Source organism: Phocoena phocoena, chromosome 1, assembly GCF_963924675.1.
Source record: "Phocoena phocoena chromosome 1, mPhoPho1.1, whole genome shotgun sequence".
Lineage (NCBI taxonomy): Eukaryota > Metazoa > Chordata > Mammalia > Artiodactyla > Phocoenidae > Phocoena > Phocoena phocoena.
In genome coordinates, this window is record NC_089219.1 from 166,560,318 (window position 1) to 166,587,730 (window position 27,413).

Below are 27,413 nucleotides of genomic sequence, written 5' to 3' on the forward strand. Positions count from 1 at the left end.
CATTTATGATAAAAACCCTGCAGAAAGTAGGCATAGAGGGAACTTTCCTCAACATAATGAAGGCCATATATGACAAACCCACAGCCAACTTCGTCCTCAATGGTAAAAAACTAAAACTATTTCCACGAAGATCAGGAATAAGACAAGGTTGCCCACTCTCACCACTATTATTCAACATAGTTTTGGAAGTTTTAGCCACAGCAATCAGAGAAGAAAAAGAAATAAAAAGAATCCAAATCGGAAAAGAAGTAATGCTGTCACTGTTTGCAGATGACATGACACTATACATAGAGAATCCTAAAGATGCTACCAGAAAACTACTAGAGCTAATCAATGAATTTGGTGAAGTAGCAGGATACAAAATTAATGCACAGAAATCTCTGGCATTCCTATACACTAATGATGAAAAATCTGAAAGTGAAATTAAGAAAACTGCCATTTACCATTGCAAGAAAAAGAATAAAATATCTAGGAATAAATCTACCTAAGGAGACAAAAGACCTGTATGCAGAAAATTATAAGACATTGATGAAAGAAATTAAAGATGATACAAATAGATGGAGAGGTACACCATGTTCTTGGATTGGAAGAATCAACATTGTGAAAATGACTCTACTACCCAAAGCAATCTACAGATTCAATGCAATCCCTATCAAACTACCATTGGCATTTTTCACAGAACTAGCAAACAAAAAATTTCACAATTTGTATGGAAACACAAAAGACCCCAAATAGCCAAAATAGTGTTGAGAATGAAAAATGGAGCTGGAGGAATCAGGCTCCCTGACTTCAGACTATACTACAAAGCTACAGTAATCAAGACAGTATGGTACTGGCACAAAAACAGAAATATAGATCAATGGAACAGGATAGAAAGCCCAGAGATAAACCCACGCACATATGGTCACCTTATCTTTGATAAAGGAGGCAAGAATATACAGTGGAGAAAAGACAGCCTCTTCAATAAGTGGTGCTGGGAAAACTGGACCGGTACATGTAAAAGTATGAAATTAGAACAGTCCCTAACACCATACACAAAAATAAACTCAAAATGGATTAAAGACCTAAATGTAAGGCGAGACACTATCAAACGCTTGGAGGAAAATATAGGCAGAACACTCTATGACATAAATCACAGCAAGATCCTTTTTGACCCACCTCCTAGAGAAAGGGAAATAAAAACAAAAATAAACAAATGGGACCTAATGACACTTCAAAGCTTTTGCACAGCAAAGGAAACCATAAACAAGACCAAAAGACAACCCTCAGAATGGGAGAAAATATTTGCAAATGAAGCAACTGACAAAGGATTAATCTCCAAGATTTACAAGCAGCTCATGCAGCTCAATAACAAAAAAACAAACAGCCCAATCCAAAAATGGGCAGAAGACCTAAATAGACATTTCTCCAAAGAAGATATACAGATTGCCAACAAACACATGAAAGAATGCTCAACATCATTAATCATTAGAGAAATGCAAATCAAAAGTACAATGAGATATCATGTCCCACCGGTCAGAATGGCCATCATCAAAAAATCTAGGAACAATAAATGCTGGAGAGGGTGTGGAGAAAATGGAACACTCTTGCACTGCTGGTGGGAATGTGAATTGGTTCAGCCACTATGGAGAACAGTATGGAGGTTCCTTCAAAAACTACAAATAGAACTACCATATGACCCAGCAATCCCACTACTGGGCATATACCCTGAGAAAACCAAAATTCAAAAAGAGTCATGTACCAAAATGTTCATTGCAGCTCTATTTACAATAGCCCGGAGATGGAAGCAACCTAAGTGCCCATCATCGGATGAATGGATTAAGAAGATGGGCACATATATACAATGGAATATTACTCAGCCATAAAAAGAAACGAAATTGAGCTATTTTTAATGAGGTGGATAGACCTAGAGTCTGTCATACAGAGTGAAGTAAGTCAGAAAGAAAAAGACAAATACCGTATGCTAACACATATATATGGAATTTAAGAAAAAAAAATGTCATGAAGAACCTGGGGTAAGACAGGAATAAAGACGCAGACCTACTGGAGAACAGACTTGAGGATATGGGGAGGGGGAAGGGTGAGCTGTGACAGGGCGAGAGAGAGTCATGGACATATACACACTAACAAACATAAGGTAGATAGCTAGTGGGAAGCAGCCGTATGGCACAGGGATATTGGCTCGGTGTTTTGTGACAGCCTGGAGGGGTGGGATAGGGAGGGTGGGAGGAGGGAGACGCAAGAGGGAAGACATATGGGAACATATGTATAACTGATTCACTTTGTTATAAAGCAGAAACTAACACACCATTGTAAAGCAATTATACCCCAATAAAGATGTTAAAAAAAAAAACCACTAAAAATAGAACTACCATACAACCCAGCAATTCCACTACTGGGCATATACCCTGAGAAAACCATAATTCAAAAAGAGTCATGTACCAAAATGTTCATTGCAGCTCTATTTACAATAGCCAGGACATGGAAGCAACCTAAGTGTCCATCATTGGATGAATGGATAAAGAAGATGTGGCACATATATACAATGGAATATTACTCAGCCATAAAAAGAAATGAAATTGAGATATTTGTAGTGAGGTGGATGGACCTAGAGTCTGCCATACAGAGTGAAGTAAGTCAGAAAGAGAAAAACAAATACCGTATACTAACACATATATATGGAATCTAAGGGGGAAAAAAAGGTCATGAAGAACCTAGGGGTAAGACGGGAATAAAGACACAGACCTACTAGAGAATGGACTTGAAGATATGGGGAGGGGGAAGGGTAAGCTGTGACAAAGTGAGAGAGTGGCATGGACATATATACACGACCAAGTGTAAAACAGATAGCTAGTGGGAAGCAGTCGCATAGCACAGGGAGATCAGCTCGGTGGTTTGTGACCACCTGGAGGGGTGGGATAGTGAGAGTGGGTTGGAGGGAGATGCAAGAGGGAGGAGATATGGGAACATATGTATATGTATAACTGATTCACTTTGCTATAAAGCAGAAACTAACACACGATTGTAAAGCAATTATACTCCAGTAAAGATGTTTAAAAAAAAAAAAAGAAAATACGTCTCTGGCCTTAATGTACTCTAAAGTTGAAAAAATGTTCTGATGATTTTGGGAAGAAGTGGGCTAGCTCTTTAATGAGGTGGTATTAAAAATATATTACTATTTTGAAGCAAAGAAAAAGACCTATTATAGTTACATTAATTATAATAGTGTGATATTGGTGTAAGCAGACACACAATAGGTCCACAGAACAGAATAGACAGTCTAGAAATAAACCTACACATATATAGGCAACTGATTTTCAACAAACATGCCAAGGCAGTTCAATGGAAAAATGTTAATCTTTATAATAAATGGTGCTGAAACAATTGAATAGCCATAGGTTAAAAAAAAAAAAAAATCAACCTCAACCCTTACTATACACCATATACAAAAACTCACTGGAAATAGGTCATTGACCTAAATGTAAGAACAACTTATTGAAGAGAACATAGGAGAAAATGTTTGTAATCTCAGGTTTGCCAAGATTTCAAAAATACACACAAAACCCACAAACTCTAAAATAAATAAATCAGTAATATGGGCTTTATAAAAATAAAAACGTTTGCTTTGGGGCTTCCCTGGTGGTGCAGTGGTTAAGAATCCGCCTGCCAATGCAGGGGACACGGGTTTGAGCCCTGGTCCAGGAAGATCCCAAATGCCGCGGATCAACTAAGCCCGTGTGCTACAACTACTGAGCCTGCGCTCTGGAGCCCGTGCGCCTCAACAAGAGAAGCCACCGCAATGAGAAGCCTGTGCACCGCAGTGAAGAGTAGCCCCCGCTCTCCGCAACTAGAGAAATCCCATATACAGCAACGAAGACCCAATGCAACCAAAAATAAAATAAATAAATTTTTAAAAAGTTTGCTCTCACTTCTATTCACTGTTATGAAAATGGAAAGGTAAACCACAGACTGGGAGAAAATATTTGCAAAACATACATTCAACAGAGGAATTGTATCTAGAATATATAAATAACTATTACAACTTATTAATAAGAAGACAAAAAAACCAATTTGAAACAAGTGGGTCAAAAATTTGAACAGACACTTCACTAAAGAAGATACAAGTATGGCAGGTATGTATTAATGTAAGAAAAGATATTGAATACCATTAGTCATTAGGGAAGTGCAAATCAAAACCATAATGAGATATTATTGCATATCCGCTGGAATGGCTAAAATTTAAAAGACTGATGTCTGATTTAAAAGACTGATAACAGATGTTACCAAGGATGAGGATAATTGGCTCTCTCATAACGCTGCTGGTTATAATTTAAAATGATTCAACCACTTTGGAAAACAGTTTGACAATTTCTTTAAAAATTACACCTTATCATATGAATGCAGTCTTTCCACTCCTGCGTATTCACTCAAGAGAAATAAAAGTATATGTCCACACCAAGACTTGTTTGCAAATGTTCATGGTGGCTTCATTGGTAATAGTAAAAAAACACAAAAAACAAAAACAAACAAACAAAAAACAGCTGTCCATCAACAGCTAAATGGATGTTAAATGTTGGCATATGGCTCAGCAATAACAAGGAACTATTGATACTAGCAACAACAAAGAAATTCTGAGTGAAATAACACAGACCCCAAAAATAATACACACTGTAAAACTGCATCTATATAAAATTCTAGAAAATTCTAACTAATCTATGATGGTGGTTGCTTACTGATAGAGCAGGGAGACTAGGGATGGACATAAAGAAACATAAGAGAAAAGACCACAGTAATGAGACCTAATCTTACTGGAGTGAAATGATCCTGTTAAAAAGTAGTGGGAGTTAAATTTGGGTGGCTAGGGTAGGTCGGATTTTGAAAGATTATTAATCAAGCATAATAATTTAGACTTAGAATAAAAAACAGAAAGCTATCAGACTTTTAGTAAAGGGATCATATAACTGAAGTGGAATTTAAGCAAGTATCCTGTTCTAAAAGCCAAGGAGAATGAAGATTTGTGTTGGGCATGGCCAGTAGAGTTAAATCCTTTCCCTACAATTAAAAAGCCACGTCAAAGTCATGTCAAAGGGTATGTTCTCCTGGGAGTGCGTCATATACAAGGCAAGGTCTCCTATCACCACGTACTGTTTGTCTAGTCCTGACAAATATTATTCCCATTTCTACTGAACGAAGAAAGAAACTCAAACATCTGAAATTGCCAGTAACACATAGGCTTATATAGAAGTTCTTGTTTCTGGTTCTGCCTAATTTACCTTGGCACTATTTTCACAGAAGTCAAATATTTGGTGCTTTGAATAAATACAGAACAAATTCCAGGGTAGGGCCTGGACAACACAATTTCCGCAGTTTAAACTGGCTTTACCTATTTATGGTTTTCAGATAGGAATTACTTCCTTACTAGGACAATAGCATAGGCAGAGAATGTAGTCAAAAGCATTAAACTAGGTATCAGAAGTCTAATTGTGTGACCTTAGGCAACTTGCTAACTTTTCTGAGTCTCAGGTTCCTTGCCTATAACATTGGGGCTCATGGTAAAACTTCATAACGTTTCTATAAGAAGCAATGGGAGGGACTTCCCTCCTGGTGCAGTGGTTAAGAATCCACCCGCCAATGCAGGGGATGTGGGTTTGACTCCTGGTCTGGGAAGATCCCACATGCCGTGGAACGCCACAACTACTGAGCCTGCACTCTAGAGCCCATGAGCCACAACTACTGAGCCCACGTGCCTAGAGCCCGTGCTCCGCAACAAGAGAAGCCACCACAATGAGAAGCCCGCGCACCGCAAGGAAGAGTAGCCCCCGCTCACAGTAACTAGAGAAAGCCCACGCTTAGCAACTGACCCAACGCAGCCATAAATAAATAAATACATACATAGAAGCAATGGGATAATATATTAAAATGTTGCCCATTTATGTTGTTTAAATAATTAAACAGCAGAACTTCAGACTCTTACAGCCAATAGGAATGGTTGATGGTGCAAGACTCTCAGCAAATCAATGACTTTGTCACAGAGGAGACATTTTTTGATAGTACCTCTACCATGGAAACTGTTCCCTTCTTACTAAAAGGTAGCATGGAGGGTAACAGAACCCCCAAAGTGTGCTTGTGAGGTCAAACGTGCCTTCTGGAAGGAGACATTGAGATCTGAGAGGGAGAAAATATGCCCTTGATGTAACATACAATCACAGCAGATGTTACAGATCATATACAGCAAACCTCCTGAAGGTTCAGCATTTTGATTGATACAAGCAGTATAAATTAGGAACCAGAACATAAATACCATTATGAAGACTGCACTCAAGAGTGGATCCTAAGCAATTGCACATGGAAAGAGTAAGAATCCTCTGCAAGTACAAAAGCTCATTCCAATTTAATTCTATGTGGGATTTGAAACGGTATGGAATACGTAACAGGATGAATCAATGACATCAAACTAGAATGACTAAACAGAGAATCTAAATATAACTTGATATTTCCCTTAGTTCTCACTGATTCTCTAGAACAATGCTGTCCAATAGCAATATAATGTCAGCTACATATGTCATTTAAATTTTCTAGAAGTCACATTAAAATCAAAACAGATGAAATTAATTTTAATAATAAATTTTATTTAATCCAATATATCCAAAATATCATCTCAACTTATAATAAATATAATAATTATTAATGAGACATGCTATATTCTTTATTTCATATGATACTTTTGAAATCTGGTGTGTGTTTTACACTTACAGTACATCTCAATGTAGGCACATTTAAAGGCAGCACAGCTCTAGAAAGCAGGGATTAAATATTAACACCAGATCCAAAACATATATTATACATATTTGCACATTATTTTGTATACATTTTAAAGAAAAGCAAAGCTTAAAATTGTGTTTTAGGATTTAAAATATTTTTGGCCAACCTCTCTTGGAACTTCTGTGGAAAGAGAAAGAATGATGGTGATTATCTCAAAACCTCCAATTTTTTTGTTTGCAATCAGACTTTTGTTATTTTGTTATCATTTATTTTTCATAATTACCTTAAACACATTTACTATTCTTGGCAAACATAAAAAAACCAAGAATGACATTTAAATGTGTAATAAAACAATTTGCACAAGAGCCCTTATCCCCTTAGGTTGAACTGTAGGAAAACAGTTGCAGAACATGTTACTTGTTTAGGCAAATGTTTCTCACTAGAGCTCTATTGTCATTTTGGGTGGAACATTCCTACCAGTTGCAGGATATACAAAAACCCTAGCCCTGGCTATGAAATTTTAGTACCATCCTTAGTCATGGTAACAAAATAAAAATTGCCCCCATGCAGCCACAACCCCCGGTAGAAAGGACACAAACCTCCCAGTTGAGAAGCACTGCTTAAGACTTTTGTTAAAATCTGATCAGTTAACAAAGCACCTGCGGTTGTGAATATTCTGTAAAAGAAACAAATTATAATATCAACCTAAGAAAAAAATCCCTATATATCAAAGTTACTTGGATCTACAAGGGAGATTTTATATATATATATATATATATATATATATATATATATATATATATATATATATATATATATATATATATATATAATTAAAGCTAATACTACCTTACTAGATGTCTTACATGTCTGAATTTAATTTTCTCTTCTCTGAGAGGGGTCTTATATTGTTCTACTTCCACATTCCCACATTTGTTCCCTCTTCCACACTATCTTATCTTAAATTTACACCTGAATTAATTGTATTTTTTTCTTTGTATTAATAGTAAAATCATGGATATATTTTGAACTATTTGGAATGACTGTAGAGGATTTTTTCCCCTTTATTCTTAACAAAAGAACATGCTTCTCAATTAAAACTTAGGAGAATATAGGTTGAGATGCAGTATGTAGAGTTATTTGGATAATAATTGTCATTAAGTGGGAATTCCCTGGTGGTCTAGCGGTTAGGACTTGGTTATTTCCTTGCTGTGGCCTGGGATTGATCCCTGGTGGGGGAACTAAGATCCCACAAGCCGCGAGGTGGGGCGGTAAAAAAAATATTGTAATTAAGTAAATATACATCATCTTCATGATGGCTGATCTCATTTACCCCTTATAACCAGGTTTCTCCACAATAGAATGGAGTTACTCCTCGGCATTAACAGCTACCAGTTGTATGTTAAAGCACCCAGGAGAAGCAATATAGTCAGTGACTACCATAATGATCGAGATGTATGATGATACCAGTAATTATTTTTAGTATAGATATCTTTTGGATACAACAATCATCACTAATATGATCATGTATCTTTAAAATTTTATGTATGTATGTATGTATACTAATTGAATCTGTTGTGAGCATAAACATTACTTGGTACTCTAGAGCAACTGTTGGCAAACTATGGCCAGTAGGCCAAATCCAGCCTGCCACCTGTTTCTGTAAATAAAGTTCTATTAGAACACATTCTCATTCACTTACATTTATCTATGACTGCTTCTGTGCGGCAACAGGAGTTAAATAGTAGTGGTGATAGAGAGACTGTATCACCTACAGAGTCTAAAATATTTACTGTCTCTTTAGAGAAAGAGTTTGTTGACCCCTGCTGCAGATTGTAAGCTAAAGGTCAGCAACAAACCTACACAAATGATTTTTCTTTTATGGCTAGAATGAATTTTATGGAATAAGATCAAGGAGCTGTTAGTTGTCTTGGGCCAAGGTCTCTTCCTTATAGAGGGGCACTTAGGACTGGAAATCTTGACACTGTCTCATGTCAGAGGTGAGAAAACCTGGTGAAGTTCATTTTAATGAGATTTACGAAGTATCTGTTCTAGAGAATTTTCAGGTGAATCTAATCTTTCTAATTGGTATCTGAAACTATTAGATTGCAGGGAATCTGATAAAGCTTCACGGGAATAACTGAAAGGTTTGTGGGAATAATATTGTCTAAATAAGAGTTTGTAGTTTTAAAAAAAATGTAATTCATCATGTTAAGTTGCTCTTTGGCACAATGCAATTGTAAGAACATCTTTTTGTTCCTTAGAACATGTTTTCGCTTAGCTTGGAATCTAGAAGTCTTTGGTATGCTTTGCTTTGTTTTATGTTTGCATTTTTGTCATGCCATTTCTTTTTCTTTAATCTTGTTTAATGCTATCAGTAGTATAGTCATTTTCTTTTTACTCTCTTCTCTCCAACACATTTTCTACCAGAATTGTACCATGGAAAATGAAAGAGGTAGGTAGAGCACAGAAAGATATCAATGTTAGTTCTTAACTTTCTGTCTTTTGTCTACTGTTGTCTACAGTTGTCTGATAATGTTAAAGTAAATCGGAAAAATCTTCCCCATTTTTGTGGGAGCATGAATTTCTAGCTAGATAAAATCCATTCTAGTTTGGCTTTGGTGAAATTATACTTCATAGCAAGGGAAGAAATGTAGCCAGACCAAACCTTTATACTAGAAAAGTATGGCTATATTATTTTCTGAGTGTCCTCTTGGACCACAACTGTCATTTATCAGCCTTGCCTGTGGAGTTAGAGCAGGGGCTTGAGTGAGACCAAGGATTTATGACACAAAAAGCAGCAGGAGAATTTTTCTCACAAGCCCATAGCTACTGCACAGTATTTATGAAGACAACATATAATCAAGTATTTCAGCATTTTAAGAAATCCCTGTACAAACTCTCACTAGACCCTTTAATCACCTGTACAGTATTGTGATTCTGCTCAAATGATTCACTTTCAGGGCAGGGGAAACTCAAAAGATTCCTGTGGGAGCCCATGCCATTATTTGTGCAGCCTTAGTTATGAACAAAACTCTTGTAATGACTTTAAAGCTGCTTCTCTTTAACTTTCACTATTTAGTCCTAGTTCCGTTCTCTGATGCTACGAAAAAAGTCTGACTCTTCCTTCACAGATGAACCCCCAAATTTTGGAAATATTGTGTTCCAACGAGTCTCTGCTTTTCCAGGATCATCTTCCCTAGAACCCCTCAATTTCCCCTCATTTCACATTTAACCATCTTACTTTCAACCCTTATTTCATAAGTTCGTCAACGTTCCTCATGAAAAGTGACTCCAGACCAGTGCACAGAACCACTGCCGCTGAGAAGGAAAAGATATTTTCGTCCAAATTTTGGGGAAGCAGTCAGGGTCATTTAAATTCAAAGCTAAACCTTTAATGAAAAAGAAAAAAGATTTCAAGGAAGCAATTAACAGGCTATGCAGAGATTTATCTTGTTAGGTCCACGAGCCGCGCCTCCGAGGCTCGCTGCTCGCGCCAGCAAGCCAAGCAGTAACTGGAAGGTCGTCGTACGGGGAACTACTCGGGCAAAGTGACATTCTGCTATTTGGACTGTTACCCTCATCCAGCCGACCTCACGTTGCATTAATCTTCATTTGCAATTAAAGTCTCCTACCTCTTTCCGCTCAGACAGATTAAGATGTACACCTGGATCCAATCCAATGGGAAGGAGGCTGTACACGGCCACTTCCGGGTCACTTCCGGGTCGAGGCGCCTCCAGCGCCCAATCGGGAGTTAGGGGCGGGGCTGCGCCTGCGCGCCGCCGGAACGCCGGGGTCAGGTGTTGCACTTTCGCTCTCAAGCCGCTAACTCCGTGAGAGTTTGCCCACGCTCGTCCGCAGTCTGGAGACTGAGTTTGGTGTCGCAGAAGAACTCTGGCTTTAGTCAGGTAAGTCCCGCGGTTGTCTTCCACCTCATTGCCTGCGTTCACAGTGGAACGGGAATGGCTGTAGTAGGATTCACCTGTGTTCTCCTCATATTTTCTCCTGATCCTCTGAAACCTTGAGTTCTGAGGGCGAGCCTGGAGGGGTGGGGCAGCTTTGGTTACCGTGACAACTGCAAGACACCAGTTTAGGCTTTGAGAATTTGGGAAGGGAGAGCTTTTTCTGGAATGACTCCTTAAAATACGTGTGAGTCGGGTTCAAACTCAAGTGTTATTTCAAATTCTGTGCTCGTAACCACAGAATTTGATTTTTTTTTTTTTTTTTTTTTTTTGCGGTACGCAGGCCTCTCACTGTTGTGGCCTCTCCCGTTGCGGAGCACAGGCTCCGGACGCGCAGGCTCAGCGGCCATGACTCACGGGCCTAGCCGCTCCGCGGCATGTGGGATCTTCCCGGACCGGGGCACGAACCCGTGTACCCTGCATCGGCAGGCGGACTCTCAACCACTCCGCCACTAGGGAAGCCCCAGAATTTGATTTTGAAAGGTTTATTCGGGTTGTGATGTGGAGAAGCCAAATTTGAGGCAGGGTAAATAGTTAGAAAGCTAATGCAGCAATCCAGACACAGTTTGAAGGTGTCCCGAGCCAGGGGAGTGGTGTAGAGTTGCGGAGCAGAGAGAAGATAGGAGAAGTACTAGCAGGTAGTACCAGCAGGACCTAATAATCAATTGGATATGTGGAAGGAGGGAGAGGGGTCCTGAGCATCTGGACGGTTAACTCCAAACTCAGCTTGGCACAAGGCTGTTTTTGTAGATTCTTTTCCCGCCATCTGCCTTCCGCCAAACTCTGTACATGCCAAGTGTGTTTGATGTTCTAGTTACCAGAATATTGTCCTCACCTTTTTGTGACACTGAGCCAGATTACATAGTTTCACTGAGCCCTTCAGTTTTTTTCAGCATGAAAATGGAAGAAAGTAATACCACTTATCTCCGGATTTCTGTAAGGATTAAATTAGATACTTGTAGCCCTGGTGTATAGAAAGGGCCCAATAAATGTTAACTACTACGGTTATTATTTGTCATATTGTTTTATTATACATTATTTTGATGTTTCTTCCCCTAGATGACTTTTTTTAACTTAAAAAGTTAGTATCTTATCTATCTTTGTATCTTCTTGGAATATAGTAGTAGTTGCAGTTGTCTTTTTTTTTTAATGGGTCATTGATTTTGGCTGCTGCTGACATAATTAAATTCATTTCTTACTTTAAAGGAACTACCAGGTACAATTAATTTTGTTGATCATTGATATTTATTAGATAAAAGATGGCTGTCTTTCTGTATAACTGAGAAGCCTGTGGATTAAGATGTACAAAAAGTAACTGATATTCTCAGTCTGGAATAGGTATGAGTGATTTCAGTGAAGAATTGATAAGGCCCACAACAGAGGATGAACAGGGGGAACTGCGTGCGCCCTCTGGTACAGGGATGTGTTTTCCTTGGCTCCAAAAGCATATAGAAACCATAGGTAAGTAAAATAACATATAACCATTTCCGCTCTAACGCAAGGAGATGATAAGATTCAATATGGGTACAAAAATGGATAACCAAGCTGGTTCAAGTTTCAAAATAAGACTGTATGAGGATTTTTTTTTAGGCTGTTAATAAAAAAGAAATAATAAAAATAGATTCTTTTTATCTTTTAGAATTCTTTTCCTTTGAATTAATAACAGTCTGTATTACGATAGATACACTTTTTCCCCCCCCAGTAATACTTACTGAGCATTTATTATATCCCTGGCATTGGTTAAATATTGGGGATACGTAGTTGAAGAAGATATGATCTCTACCACTGAGGAGTACATACCAGAAGTTTCTGTTGAATCGCATTGAAATAAGCCCTAATAGAATTGATCTATAATAGATTTTAAGAAAGGAATATTTTCTTCTATTTTCATCTAATGTAGAAATAAACAAGTTTTTCTATGGAATAAATTCCTTATCAGAATATATAAAAGAAGCAGTTGTCTGTATGTTGGCATGTTGGGTCGTGTAGTCCTGGGAATACATTTGAACCAGGACTTTTCTAATTGCCCACAAATATATCTTTCTTAGCCTGGCTTTCTTTCCCCTTGACTGAGATTCCCTGGCTCCTAGAGTTTAGCTCTTATTTATTTTTTAATCTAAATACCATCTCATTTAATTATCTCAGTAAATTAATCCTCAGTAAATCTATGTGCTAGGCATTTTAGAGATGAGGGAACTGAACTTCAGAAGAAGTTAAAATTCTTAATGCTGGTATCAGGAGTCAAATCCAGGCCTATCTGATCTCAAAGCCTACATTGAGATACATATATTGAAAAAAGGGATAATATATGTAAAGTGCCTAGCATAGAGCCTCATGTATAGTGAGTGTTGAAAAATAATAGTTTACTTCCTCTTTCCTCATTTTATTTTTGCTGAATTAATGTACATGGTTTGAGCCAGGTTTGAATGAATGGTACTTCAGAGGGGATGCTACCACACCCCTTGTAGGGAACTAGTAATCTAAAGTTTCTGCTAGTTTTAAGGCATACCTGGACATGTGTCTGTCACCAGTGTTCTATAGTGAGCTTGAGTCAGTCCACAAACAAGTAGGTTTAAGACCAGAATTTACATGCTTAGACATGTTTTATATATTACAGATAGCCTGTTAAACCCCAAATACTTCCTGTCTGCAATGAGAATATAGTTGCAGGTAGTATTGACATTGTAGTGGTAATTAACCATAACAGGAAAACACAATTGCCTAACAATTATTTATATTTTATTCTCTTAAATTTCTTTTGGCGTTTTGAAGGGTGTGTCCCCTAGAATAAAAACTTTGAAGGTGGGCACCAATCTGGAATAAAGCTGTATGTTGAGCACTTAGAATACTGCTTGGCTATGGTAGTGCTCAAAATATATTCGTTGACAGGCTGACGAGTTTCCAGGTTATTTCAAGGAAATTAGAAATTAGGTTGATGGCACTGGTTCTTTATTGTACCTCATTCCATCAAATTTATTTTCCTTGACAGTTATTCTTAAAGTTTATCAGCAACAAATAAGATTATCTTTTGCTCACAAAGGGTGAAATGAGAGCTACTCCTGAGGTAATTAGGCTCAGTTGGAAGACAGGAGGGGAATTTTCCAAGGATTTATGTATCCTAGTCTAAAGTTGATTTCCAGTTTGAGCTGTGAAAACTTGAGAGGTAGAAGGGAGTCCGGCCTGAGATCAGTTTTCCTTTAGGTGAATAACCGAGGTTTTAGGGAAGAGGTATTTTGTCACTTTCTTGGCCTAGCTGCCTGGTGTTGCTGCTGATACTGGGAGTTTGGGTGTAGATCCTGTTAAATGCAGCTTCTAATTCAGAGAGGTAGGTGGGACATAGTATTCTGCATTTCTAATAAGCTCCCTGGGGATACTAAGACTACATCAGGATCCCCAGGTGATTTGTATGTACATTTAAAAAGTTTGAAAAGCACTGGTCAAGAGAAACAGTCTTTGGGACTTCCCTGGTGGTCCAGCCGTTAAGACTCTGTGCTCCCAATGCAGGGGCCCCTGGTTTGATCCCTGGTCAGGGAATTAGATCCTGCATGCGGCAACTAAAAGATCTGGCACACAGCAACTGAAGATCCCGCGTGCTGCAATGAAGATGCTGCATGCCACTACTAAGACCCGGTACAGCCAAATAAATAAATATTTAAGGGAAAAAAAAAAGAGAGATATAGTATTCTACTTTTTTTTCCCCTGAAGAATTAGGTACTATCTTGCACAGTTTTAAGGTGCCATCTAAAACTTGTATAAGTTTGAGAGTTGCAAAAGGCATAATTTTCGGCATATATTGGCACTTTTAAATGAAATTATCATGTGACTTAAAAAATAATTTGGTGGAATCTAAATAATATAGGGATGTGATACCTTTATCATCCATTTAGTATTTATGAAAAAGCTTTTAATAGATGGAAATTTATATTGTTCCTTTTTCTTTTATACTTTTATTCTTGCCATAAAGTATGTATCTACATTTAATTAATTTTTGCTAATATCCTGTAAGGTTTTAAGTATTAAAATCTCTTCTGGATTGAGAAATCATTGTAATTGAGTTTTGTACCCACCTAATCAAAATAACATAAGTAGTGTTACAAGTTTTGTTAAATTTAAGTATTAAAGGTAAATTTTTATTGCTTATTTATCTCAATAAAATGGGTAAGGTTATCACTTTTTTCCAGTTCTTATATCTGTGGATGAATATTACGTATTCCTAGAATGAGAAAAGATTTAGCTTCAGTTCTACCGTATTTTGTTTTAATTGGTGGAAATTCTGAGAAAGTTTAGTCACATAAGTAACTAGCTGGCAATGAATGGGGTTTAATTATAGCAATGTATCAGGTCTTTGGATTCCTTCTGAATTATCTATGAAAAAATTACATAGTGATCTAAAATAAAAAATTATTAGGTTCTACAGTTTTGATAAGCAAAGAATTAAAAATCACCTGACTTGCAAATGGATGTGTTAGAGTCGTTCACTTTCTCGACACTCAACACCTGTATTTTCACCTTAAGGTAAAATATAATGATTTTGATCATGAAGCCTTGTATATAGGCACAGTTTCCTAGGAGATCAACTTTAGGAAAGAGTATGTGAGAAAGTTGAAGATCTGCAAGTTGATTGCTGTAAAACTATCTTTGCATGGTACTTATTAGTCTCTGTGTACTCCCAGGGGTGAGGGTACCCCAAATGGAAGACTGCTGGCCTGTACGCGTCTTTAGTAGCGTGGGAAGAGAAGAGGTGGCAATATGCCACCTGTTACTCATAACCGGGCTTGTAACTAAGCACAAATATTCTTAACAAGAGGATTGTCAATACTTTAGAGATATAAATGCCAATGTCTACAGTTATTATAATCTCATTTGCATTTACATCATTGAGTTACTGGGAACTCGGTCCTTAAAAAATAAAAGTGCACCTCTTGGTGTTTTCAGAACATAGGTAGGTAAAAAAGACCATACTTTCCTAGGATGACCCTGATGATTTTTACCCATTCTAAATACTTGGGACTGTGCTTTTGGGGCCCTCTTTAAGAGATTCTTCCCAGATTGTTTAGTGCAAGGATGAAAGGACAGTTGAATCAGATTTGAAGGATCTGGTGATCTCGGTAGCCCGAGAATGTCAAATTGACATCTTCTAATTAGACATTTTTTTCATTTGCTAAAACTAGTTAAAATGGGTGGAAGAGTTTGTTTCAAATGGAACCAGCTTTGGAATTGGGGATGGGTTGGGTTAAGTAATACCTACTGCTCTACTTGTTAAAACTATGCTTATCAGAAATGTTTCTTGAATTGTTGATTTGGGGTCACTGTGGGTCAAGACTCTCCTCTTTAACCCTGATAGCGACTGGAGGAAAACAGGAGAAGGATTTTGCTCAGACAACAAGTGCTTGTTTAAGTCTTATCCAAGAAGCTCTGCTGAAGCACCAGTGGCAGCGAGCTGCAGAATACATGCACAGTTACTTTCAGATCTTGGAAGATTCAGATAGCAACAAGAGACAGATTGCACCAGAGGTAAGTAAGGTCTGAGTCTGCTGGAAGATAGGACAGAATCCTGGGAGTTTTCTGCCTTTTGAACTTCACCCAGAATAGCTTTTGCTATTGATTGATTTTACTAAAAGCTACTAAAAGTGGTTTTGGGTAGAGAGTTCGTATGAGGACATTTTTTTGCACACTTCTTTTTCCTATTATCATTTTAAAGGAGACAAAAATAGTTTTAAATCTGAATTTTCAGATTCCCCAATACTCATTCATTTAAATAATTCTTTCCCTGTGTCCTTATTTTCCCCTTTCTGTAGGACGTTCCCCATCTTCAAGCAAACGTGTTGTTATTTCTCCCATTTAGCATCATCTCTTGACCCCTACTTCTTCCACAGGCTGTGCCCCATTTCTCCATTCTGCCTTTCAGCAAAACTCCTTGAGAGAGTTTTGTGTACCCATCCATTCCAAACCCTTTCCAGTTAGACTACCCACCAGCCATCACCATTTTTACCAAGTTGCTTTGTTAAGGTCAACAGTGATCTCCATGTTGCTGAATCCGGTGGCAGATTCTCAGTGCTCATCTAACTTGATCTGTCAGCAATATTAAACATAGTAGATCATTCCCTCCTGTGTGACATAGCTTCTTTGTCTGGCTTCCAGGATGTGATACTCTCAGTTTTTTCTCCTACCTCACTGGCCATTCCTCAGTCTCCTTTTCTGATTGCTCCTCTTCTCCTTTGCTTTCTGACGTGGGACTACCCACGAACTCTAACCCTTAGTTGTTATCGTTATCTGAACTCACTCTTGATGATCTCATTCAGTTTCATAGCCTTACATTCAGTCTGCATGCTGGCGATCCCCAATTGTGTATCTGGGGTCCTGACATCTCTCTTCAAGTCCAGATTTCTGTATCCAACTGTCTACTCAACGTCACCTCTTGATGTCTAATATCAGCTAGTATGGTATGTCATATCATAGTAACATATCTAAACTAGCTCTTCTGATATTCCCTGTCCAGCCGAATTTTCCTCATCTCAGATGACATTTCCTTTATGTATCTAATTGCGAGGGCCAAACTCTGGGGTGTTTTTTCTTTTATACCCCATATCCAAACCATCAGAAAACCCTGTTAGCTCTACTTTGAAAGCACGCTCCCTGCATTCTGAGTACTTCTCACCTCCTCCATTGCTGCGCCTGGCCTCAAGTCCCTATCACCTCACTTAGATGACTTCTTGCCCTCCCCCACCCCCGCAGTCTATTTTAAGCATAACCAGACTGATCCTTTTTTTAAAAAAAAAACTGGTTTTATTGAGATATATTAACACACCATACAACTTGCCCATTTAAATTGAACAGTTCAGTTCAATTGCACAGAGATGTGCAACCATTACGGCAATCTAAATTTAGAACAGTTTTTGTCTTGCCCAGAAGATACCCTGTACCCACTTGTAGTTGCTCCTTTCCAACCCCCAGCCCCTGGCAACCACTTATCTACTTTCTATTCTGGAGATTTCATATAAATGGAATCATATAGCATATGGCTTTTTGTGAATGAATTCTTTCACTGAACATAATGTTTTCAAGCCTTTCCATATTGTAGCATATTAGTACATCATTTCTTTTTATTGCAAAATAATATTCCAGTGTATGGCTTTATCTCATTTTATGTATCAATTCATCAGTTTTTAGACATTTGGGTAGTTTCCACTTGTGGTTACTACGAATACTGCTGCTTTGAACATTTATGTACAAGATTTTTTTTTTGATGTACAAGTTTTTGTACGGATGTTTGTTGTAATTTCTCTTGGGTGTATACCTAGGAGTGGCATTGCTAGGGCATAAAATACATGTAACCTCTTAAGGAACCACTAGACTGTTTTCCAGAGTGACTGCACCATTTTACGTTCCCACAAGCCATATACGAGGGTCCCAACATCCCTACATCATCGCCAACCGTATTATTGTCTGTCTTCTTGATTTTAGCCATCCTAGTGGTTGTGAAGTGGTATCTCATTGTAGCTTTGGTTGGCATTTTCCTAATGATTAATGATGCAGCATAGTCCTTTTTTTTTTTTTTTGTGGTACGCGGGCTTCTCACTGTTGTGGCCTCTCCCGTTGCGGAGCACAAGCTCCAGCTCAGCGGCCATGGCTTATGGGCCCAGCCTCTCCGCGGCATGTGGGATCTTCCCGGACCGGGGCACGAACCCGTGTCCCCTGCATCGGCAGGCGGACTCTCAACCACTGCGCCACCAGGGAAGCCCAGCATAGCCCTTTTAAAACATAAGTCAAATCATGTCACTCCTCTACTGAAAACACTACAGTGTCTTCCCATTTCACTCAGAGTAAGAGCCAGAGTCTTTCCGATTGCCTGCAAGTTCTGTGTGCTCTGCCCACTCCCTTTCCCCCTTTGACCTCATCTCCTATTACTGTCCAACTTGCTTTTCCTTCTCCAACCTCACTGGCCTCCTTGCTCTTCCTTGAACAACCATACTCCTTCCTGATCGCCTTTGCCTTTGCTATTTCTTTTACCTAGGAAGGTCTTTCTTCAGATATCACTATGGTCACCCTCCTTCAAGTCATACCTTCAGTGGGCCCTACCTTGACTATTTAAAATTGTAACTGGGGCTTCCCTGGTGGTGCAGTGGTTAAGAATCCACCTGCCAATGCTGGGGACACGGGTTCGAGTCCTGGTCCGGGAAGATCCCACATGCCGTGGAGCAAGCCCATGTGCCACAACTACTGAGCCTGTGCTCCAGAGCCCGCGAACCACGACTACTGAAACTCGCGTGCCTAGAGCCCGTGCTCCGCAACAAGAGAAGCCACCGCAATGAGAAGCCTGTGCACCACAATGAAGAGAGCCACCGCTCACCGCAACTAGAGAAAGCCTGTGCGCAGGAACGAAGACCCAACGCAGCCAAAAATAAATAAATAAATAAATAAATAAATAAATAAATAAAATAAAATTGCAACTGCACACCAACCCCCTTCACTTTCCAGCTGGCACTCCTGATCCCTTTATCCTGCTTCATTCTTTTCGCATAATACTTGCCAATTTAATTATTGTATTTCTTGGTTATTGTCAGTCTCTCTACAATAGAATGTAAATTCCACAAGGGCAAGGATCTAGAACAGTGCCTGGCATATATTGTTAAATTTATTCTGTAAAAGACAGTTTATCCACAAATAACTTCACATGAATATCTCAAGTAGCTTTTACTATTACAGTAACCATTGCATCAGTTAGATATTTAATAGAGACAAAAAATATTAAAGAAAAAAATTTAACCATTGATTGAAAGTTTAGTAATGGACTAAAGTTATATAGATCTGTAAAACATTGGGCAAGTTACAGTCGCTTTTGGTCCAGAGTTTGTTTTACAAAATGAAAGAATTAAATCAGTGGTTTCCAGACACTTGTTTGGGCTCTGTTTAAATCATATAGGGCTTTTGTTTAAAATACAGATTCCTGTGCTGCACTCCAGTTCTACTGAACTGAAGTCTGAATCCCTAGAATATTTATTTTTAAGTGGTGTCCCAGGTAATTCTTACATACAGCAAGGTTTAAGAACCACTGTGATAGGATAATCTCCACATTTTCTTTAAGCATCAAAATACTGCAATTTGGTGTTCTGTAAATGAAATCTTGGTCTTTCTGAGTTGGGAAGATGAGTATTACGATTACACAAAACAATCAGTATGTATGTTCAGAGAAAGAATTGATTTAAAATCCACTTAAATTTACTTTGAAGTCACTGTTACTGAAGTACTTTAAATTGGGGTAAGAGAATAGACCATGCAAAAGAAGAGCTCCAAGTTCTGTCACCAAAGTTTTGGTGGTCTAGGGTGAAAATATTTTTATTAAAATTTGTCCATAGCTGATGAAAATTCTTAAATTGGAGCTCTAAATATAGACTAAATATAGCCAATAGTTGTAGATACTTGATAGGATCTCAAGAAACATCTAGTCCATAGCTCTCATTTGGTAGATAATAAAGATGAGGCTGAGAGCAGTGAAGAAGCCAATATTAATAGAACCCAAGTTTTCTGACACTAATATTCTTCCTGCTATACTAGTTAAAAATGTTATTTCAATATGTATCTTAACTGCTTACCTTCTTTAGACTACTAACTACTATTATAGTTACCTGGTATTTTCACTTAATCAGCAGAAAAGATTTTTATCCCATAAGATATAATATTAGTTTCACTGGGTAAAGTACAGTAAAATGTTGACGGTAGTGGTGTCTAGAAAAAGGAACTATAGGTGGTTTTTTAACGCTGTAATCAGAAAAAAATAGCTTTCTTAGATATTGGTTAAGGCAAGGATTTTACAGTTTTGTTAGTAATTTCTGTTTTGACAGATTATTTGGAGGCTTGGAAGTGAAATTCTTTATTATCATCCCAAAAGCAGTGTGGAGACTTTCAATACCTTTGCTGACCGGATGAAAAATATTGGTGTCATGAATTACTTGAAGGTGAGTATATAGGTTTTGTGAATTTACATCTGCGGCATTCATTTCTAAAAATTGCTTGTCTCAGTGATGAGGTAGGTAATGTAAAAAGCATGAGAAACGGGGTAAGACACCTGGGTCAATAAGAGAAGCTGAAAGAAAGCAGCATCGTGAGAACCATTTACTTTTTCATTTCCTGTTGCCTACCACGTTGTCTGAGTGAAAGTATCTTCTCTTTGTGTATCTCTGGCTGCCAGAGTCAGTCCTTCAGAGATGGCAGTTGTGCTTCATTATGATGATGGGCCAAATTCTAATATGTTTACTTAAGTCAGTTGAGATCTCTGAGAATTGATGCTTTTGGAAAAGGGAAACAGCTAAACAAATTGGGAATTTGAATACTGGAGAAAAAAATTGTTTCCAGCTTTGTTGAGATATAATTGACATATATCGTGTAAGTTTAAGGTGTAAAATGTGATGATTTGATGCATGGATATATTGCCAAATGTTTACCATAATGAGGTTAGTTAATGCCTCCATCCCCTCACATAATTACCGTTTTGTTGTTGTTGTCATGGTGAGAATGTTAAAGCTCTATCCTCATAGCAGTTTTCAAGTTAACAATGCTATAGTCACCATGCTGTACATTAGATCCTCAAACTTACTCATCTTATGATTGAAAGTTTGTGTCCTTTGACCAACATTTCCCCATTTCTCCACCCCTCAGCCTGTGGCCAGCATTTTACTCTCTTTCTATGGGTCGGATGTTTGTAGATTCCACATAAAAGTGCGATCATACAATATTACGATTTTCTGTCTGACTTATTTCACTAAGCATAATGCCCTCAGAGCCCATACATGTAGTCACAAATGGCAATATTTCATTCTTTTGTGTGGCTGAATAATATTCCATCGTGTGTGTGTGTGTGTGTGTATGTGTGTGTGTGTGTGTGTGTGTGTGTGTAACATTTTCCTTATCCATTCTTCCATCAGTGCTTACTTAGATTGCTTCCATGTCTGGGCTTTTGTGAATCGTGCTGCAGTGAACATGGGAGTGCAGATTTCTTGTCGAGATAGTGATTTCACCTTTGGATATATATGCAAAAGTGGATTGCTGACTCATATGGTGGATCTATTTTTAATTTGTTTGAGGAACCTCCATACCATTCTGCATAGTGGCTGGACCACTTTACATCCTGAAGAGAATGTACACCAGCAGTATACAAAGGTTCTTGTTTATCCACATCCTCACCAGCACTTGTTATCTCTTGTCTTTTTGATGCTAGCCATTCTGACAGGTGTGAGGTGATGTCTCATTGTAGTTTTGATTTGTATTTCCCTGACAGTGATGTTGAGCACCTTTTCATGTACTTTTTGGCCATTTGTGTATCTTCTTTGGGAAAATGTCTATTCAAGTCCTCTGCCCATTTTTTTTTTTTTTTTTTAAAATACCTTTTTTTTTAATGTTGGGGGTAGGAGTTTTTATTAATTAATTAATTTATTTTTGCTGTGTTGCATCTTCGTTTCTGTGCGAGGGCTTTCTCTAGTTGTGGCAAGCGGGGGCCACTCTTCATCGCGGTGCGCGGGCCTCTCACTATCGCGGCCTCTCTTGTTGCGGAGCACAGGCTCTAGACGCGCAGGCTCAGTAGTTGTGGCTCACGGGCCCAGTTGCTCCGTGGCATGTGGGATCCTCCCAGACCAGGGCTCGAACCCATGTTCCCTGCATTAGCAGGCAGACTCTCAACCACTGCGCCACCAGGGAAGCCCCCTCTGCCCATTTTTAATTGTAATGTGTTTTTTGTTGTGTTTGCTATTGAGTTGTATGAATTCTTTATATATTTTGGGTATTAACCCCTTATCAGATACTTTATTTGCAAATATTCTCTCCTATTCAGTAGGCTGCATTTTCATTTTGTTGATGGCTTCCTTTGCTGTGCAGAAGCATTTTAGTTTGATGTAGTCCCACTTGTTTATTCTTGCTTTTATTGCTTGTGCTTTCGGTGTCACACCCTAAAAAATCATTGCCAAGACCAATATCAAGGAATTTTTTTCTCTATTTTCTTCTAAGAGTTTTATAGTTTCAGATCTTACCTTTAAGTCCTTAATCCATTTTGAGTTAATTTTTGTGAGTGGTGTAAGTTAGGGGTCCAGTTTCATTCTTTTGCATGTAAATATCTAGTTTTCCCAACAACATTCATTAAAGAGACTGTCCTTTGCCCTTTGAGTATTCTTGGCTTCCTTGTCAAATATTAGTTGACGATATATGGATGGGTTTATTTCTGGACTCCCAGTTCTGTTCCACTTGTCTGATGTGTCAGTTTTTATGCCAGTACCATCCTGTTTTGATTACTGTAGCTTGGTAATATAGATTGAAATCAGGACAGGTGATACCTGTAGCTTTGTTCTTTCTCAAGGTTGTTTTGGCTATTCAGGGTCTTTTGTGGTTCCATACAAATTGTAGGATTATTTTTTTCTATTTTTGTAAAAAATGCCATGGGTATTTTGATAGGGATTGCATTGAATCTACAGATTGCTTTAGGTAGTAAGGACATTTTCACAATATTGACTCTTCTGATCCATGTGTGAAAATGTTTCAATGTTTCTAATGTTTAGGTGGAACTTTCTCCTTTAATAAAAGCCTTATCCAAAAGAATTGACACACTCCAAAATGTTATGACATCTCCCTCTCTCTGGTATATATGAGACTAAAAGCACTTTCTCAATAAAATTTTTAAATGCTTTGCTTTTTAATTTTTTTTCAGTGCCTCCAAACAAAGTTTTATTGGAACATTGCCACACCTATTCATCTCCATATTGTCAGTAGCTGCTTTTAGTAGGACAATGGCAGAGTTGTGATAGAGACCATATGGCCTGCAAAGCCTAAAATATTTACCCTCTGGTTTTTTGTTTTTACTTTTCCTATTTTCCAAATAGTTTTAAACTGCTGTAAAATATGTATAACATAAAATGTGGTAATCTAACCATTTTTAAGTGTGTAATTCAGTGGCATTAATTACATTCACATTGTTGTGTAACCCTCACTAGTATTTCCAAAACTTTTGCATCACCCCAAATAGAAACTCTGTACCCATTAAGCAATAACTCCTCATTCCTTCCTCCTCCCAGACCCTGGTAACCTCCGATCTGTTTTCTGTGTCTATGCATTTGCCTATTCTAGGTATTTCATATAAGTGGAATTATATAATATATGTCCTTTTATGTTCTGCTGTTTCGCTTAGCATAAAGTTTTCAAGATTTATCCATGTGTTGGCATGTATCAGACTTTATCCCTTTCTGTGGCTCAATACGATGTAATATTCTATTGTATGTATCTGTGAAATTTTGTTTATCCTTTCGTCTCTTGTTTGGTTGTTTCCATCTTTTGGCCATTGTGAATAACACTGCAGTGAACATTGGCGTGCAAGTATCTGTTTGAGTTCCTGCTTTTAATTCCTTTGGATATATACCTAGGACTAGAACTGCTGGATCATATTTTTTGTCATATATACAAATATATATATTATATATATATAAAGTATGTATGAACATATAATTCTATGTTTAACTTTTTTAGGACTCACCAAATTGTTTCCCATAGTGGCTGTAGCATTTTATAATCCCACTGCTCTCTAATTTTGAAAAATGATTTTACCTAGTTTAGGATTCTTTTCAGATTTTATTAATTTAAGAAAAATTTTTTGCTTCTCTTACGTGCCATGTTCTCCCTTATGATCTTATTTTCTGGTAGACCACATACATTACAAGTAGAAACTAAATGGAGGCAGCATATGGTTCTACTTTAGGAAGAATTTTGTAAGTGAACAATTGGAAAAAGGGAATAGTCTGCCTTGGTGTTGTGTGCTCCCATTTTCTTCTTTCAGGGAGAAACTGGATAGCCATTTGATTGGGGAGGGAAGGTAGAGTTTTAAGTAAATTATTGGCTAGATCCTTTTAAGCTCATGGAATCTACTCAGTTGAAGTAAAGAAACCTGAGAGGAGCCTTATTTCATACTCTGGAGTCTGAGGGTGGTAGTTAGGATAGGCAATAAAACATGTTTTGCTGTTAACGATTTTAAAAACACTTGCTGCTGTTTTCCAGACAATGTGCTAGCCATGGTTCTTGCAGTAGGGGGAGACAGGCATGTAAATGGAATAAATGGTTATGGGTGCCATAGTAGAAGTGTACTGTACAGGGAGAAGACAAAGTGGAAAATGGTCGGCTCTCTGGAATTTTGGAAAGGGCTGGGATTGAATGAATAGGGGAGTCGGAAAAGAAAGGAAGTGAGGCTTGAGATGAGTCTGATAAAGCTAGTGGGTATTCACAGTGCATACTGTGGGAAAGAGTAGTCGAGCATGGCAGGAGATAATAAAGAGTTTAATAGCTCTGTGTCTAATGCTTTAGTTACTCTAAAAATCATGTGGGTAGAAGCCAGGGGAAGCTGAACTCTGTGTGCCATTTCTAAGGAGCTTAGATTTTTATTCTATAGGCAATGGGAACTGTTGAAGGATTTTACACAAATGACCAATGAGATTTCCTTGGCGGTCACGTGGAAGATGGATTGTAGCGGGGGCAGGATTAGAGACACCAGTTGAGAAATTATTACAGTAGTTTAAGATGAAGGTTTGAACTCTGACTCTGTTCAGATGATTAACTGTACTTCCCATCATTCTCCTCCTTAATGTCCTCCCTATTTGTGTTGCTCGTTCTTTGTGTAATTATTCTTTTTTTTTTAATTGAAGTATAGTTGCTGTATAATACTGTGTAAGTTACAGGTGTACAGTATAGTGATTTACAATTTTTAAAGCTTATACTCCATTTACAGTTATTGTAAAATATTGGCTATATTCCCTGTGTTGTACAATGTATCCTTGTAGCTTATTTTACACATATTAGTTTGTACCTCTTATTAAGATTACCACACCTATATTGCCCCTCCCTTCTGTGTGGAATTATTCTTATTGCTTCTCCTGTATCAGGCATACACTTTCCATTTGAACCAGTGCCATTCTTCAACACCCCTTATTAAGATGTTTTCTCTGAGTTTATAGAACATGTATAAAATAATTTATTGTCTGCTATGGGCTAAACTAGGTATTAGGTGGTATACAAATATATCATCTCACTTAATCCCCTTAATGCCCTTCAAAAGGGTTAATAATAATTGTTCCATATAAAAGAGGAGACTCACAAAGGGTGAGAGTAACTTACTCAGGTTTATGTAGCTTTAAAATAGCATTTGAGCCCGGACTCTGTCTTCAACATCCCTGTTCTTTTCACACTGCCTTCTGTTTGTAAGTTTATATAATTTAGTTCTCATTTACATAATGATAATTTTTCATTTGTCTTTCTGCTAGATTGAAATTTTTGATAATGAGGACAATATTGCTCCAACATTTGTGTCCCACCAAGGTCTTAGCCTGAATGTATCATATATTTACTGAGCTTTTTGACTAAGGGTTATCTAATGACCTATATGACTGTGGGCTTTTTCTTATTGTTGCAGATCTCCTTACAACATGCATTATACCTTCTGCATCATGGTATGCTTGAGGATGCGAACAGAAATCTCAGCCAGGCAGAGACATGGCGATACGGTGAAAAGTCGTCTTCTCAGGAAGTGTTAATCAACCTTATTCAAGCCTATAAAGGGCTTTTGCAGTATTATATTTGGTCTAAAAAGAAGATGGAATTGTCTCAGCTTGGTGAGTGAATATGAGTAATAAGTAGTAAGACTGACTCAGAGGGACAGAAGGGGTCTGGAGGAGTAATCTAATTCCCCTACTTCCAAGCTTGGCTTTATCCAGATAGTACAGAGAACAGACATTTCTGTGGATGTAAAATTCTTGATCATCCTTTATAAAATTTCTGATATTTAAAAAAACTTTTCAGACATCAGTTAGGTGATTTATAGATTAAGTTCATGACCATTTTAGATTCACTGCTTTCTTAAACATGATTTCTACGATAGGTTACAAATTTTCTTCAGCAGGCATTATTGCATATAAGAAGCATTATTTCCTCTGTGTTTACAGTGGAGTTTAGTTTGTTTCATAATGTTGTTTCTTAGGAAAATATGTTTAAAGAGTAGGGCAAGATAATGTTGTTTCACTTCTGTATAAAGGTCAGAACAGACAGTTTTCTTGATTTACTGGCCACCCCAAAAATTGACTATGTGTTCTTTTCACACTGACTTTCCGTGGTGATGTCATCCTCTCCTGTCCCTAAATTTCTGTTCTTTGGAGCTGTGTGATCATTCTCTGTACTTTTTTCCGCTTGTATAGTTTTTCTCCATAACTCCTCTAGGAATGACCCCTTCCTTTCTATTTTCACATCCTCCACCCAAGTCTCAGTTCTGACATTTATCACATCATTTGTGTTAAGCAGTGTTTCCTTACTGTCCTTATGTGATAGTATTTCCTTGGTCTCTGGGCATGTGGGCTTACTAATCTCAAAATTCCCTTCCTGTTTCCCATCTTTTTTTTTTTTTTTTTTTTTGCGGTACGCGGGCCTCTCATTGTTGTGGCCTCTCCCATTGCGGAGCACAGGCTCCGGACGCGCAGGCTCAGCGGCCATGGCTCACGGGCCCAGTCGCTCCGCGGCATGTGGGACCTTCCCGGACAGGGGCATTAACCCATGTCCCCTGCATCTGCAGGTGGACTCTCAACCACTGCACCACCAGGGAAGCCCCTGTTTCCCATCTTTGATCTCCCCCAAGACACTTCTGAAATGCTGTCTTCATCATGATAATATTGTGAGGCC

General features: G+C 38.1%; 1 protein-coding gene across 1 annotated transcript in view; it reads left to right on the top strand.

Annotated features, from left to right (window-relative positions):
• The first annotated feature begins 12,063 nt into the window (after positions 1–12,063).
• TAF1A (TATA-box binding protein associated factor, RNA polymerase I subunit A) overlaps positions 12,064–27,413 on the top strand; it is a 33,122-nt gene continuing 17,772 nt past the window's right edge. The window contains exons 1-4 of the mRNA XM_065882718.1: positions 12,064–12,185; positions 16,069–16,238; positions 20,567–20,680; positions 26,158–26,356. Coding sequence (XP_065738790.1) covers positions 12,065–12,185; positions 16,069–16,238; positions 20,567–20,680; positions 26,158–26,356 — 604 coding nt within the window. The 5' untranslated portion in view covers position 12,064. The remainder of the gene's footprint in view (positions 12,186–16,068; positions 16,239–20,566; positions 20,681–26,157; positions 26,357–27,413) is intronic.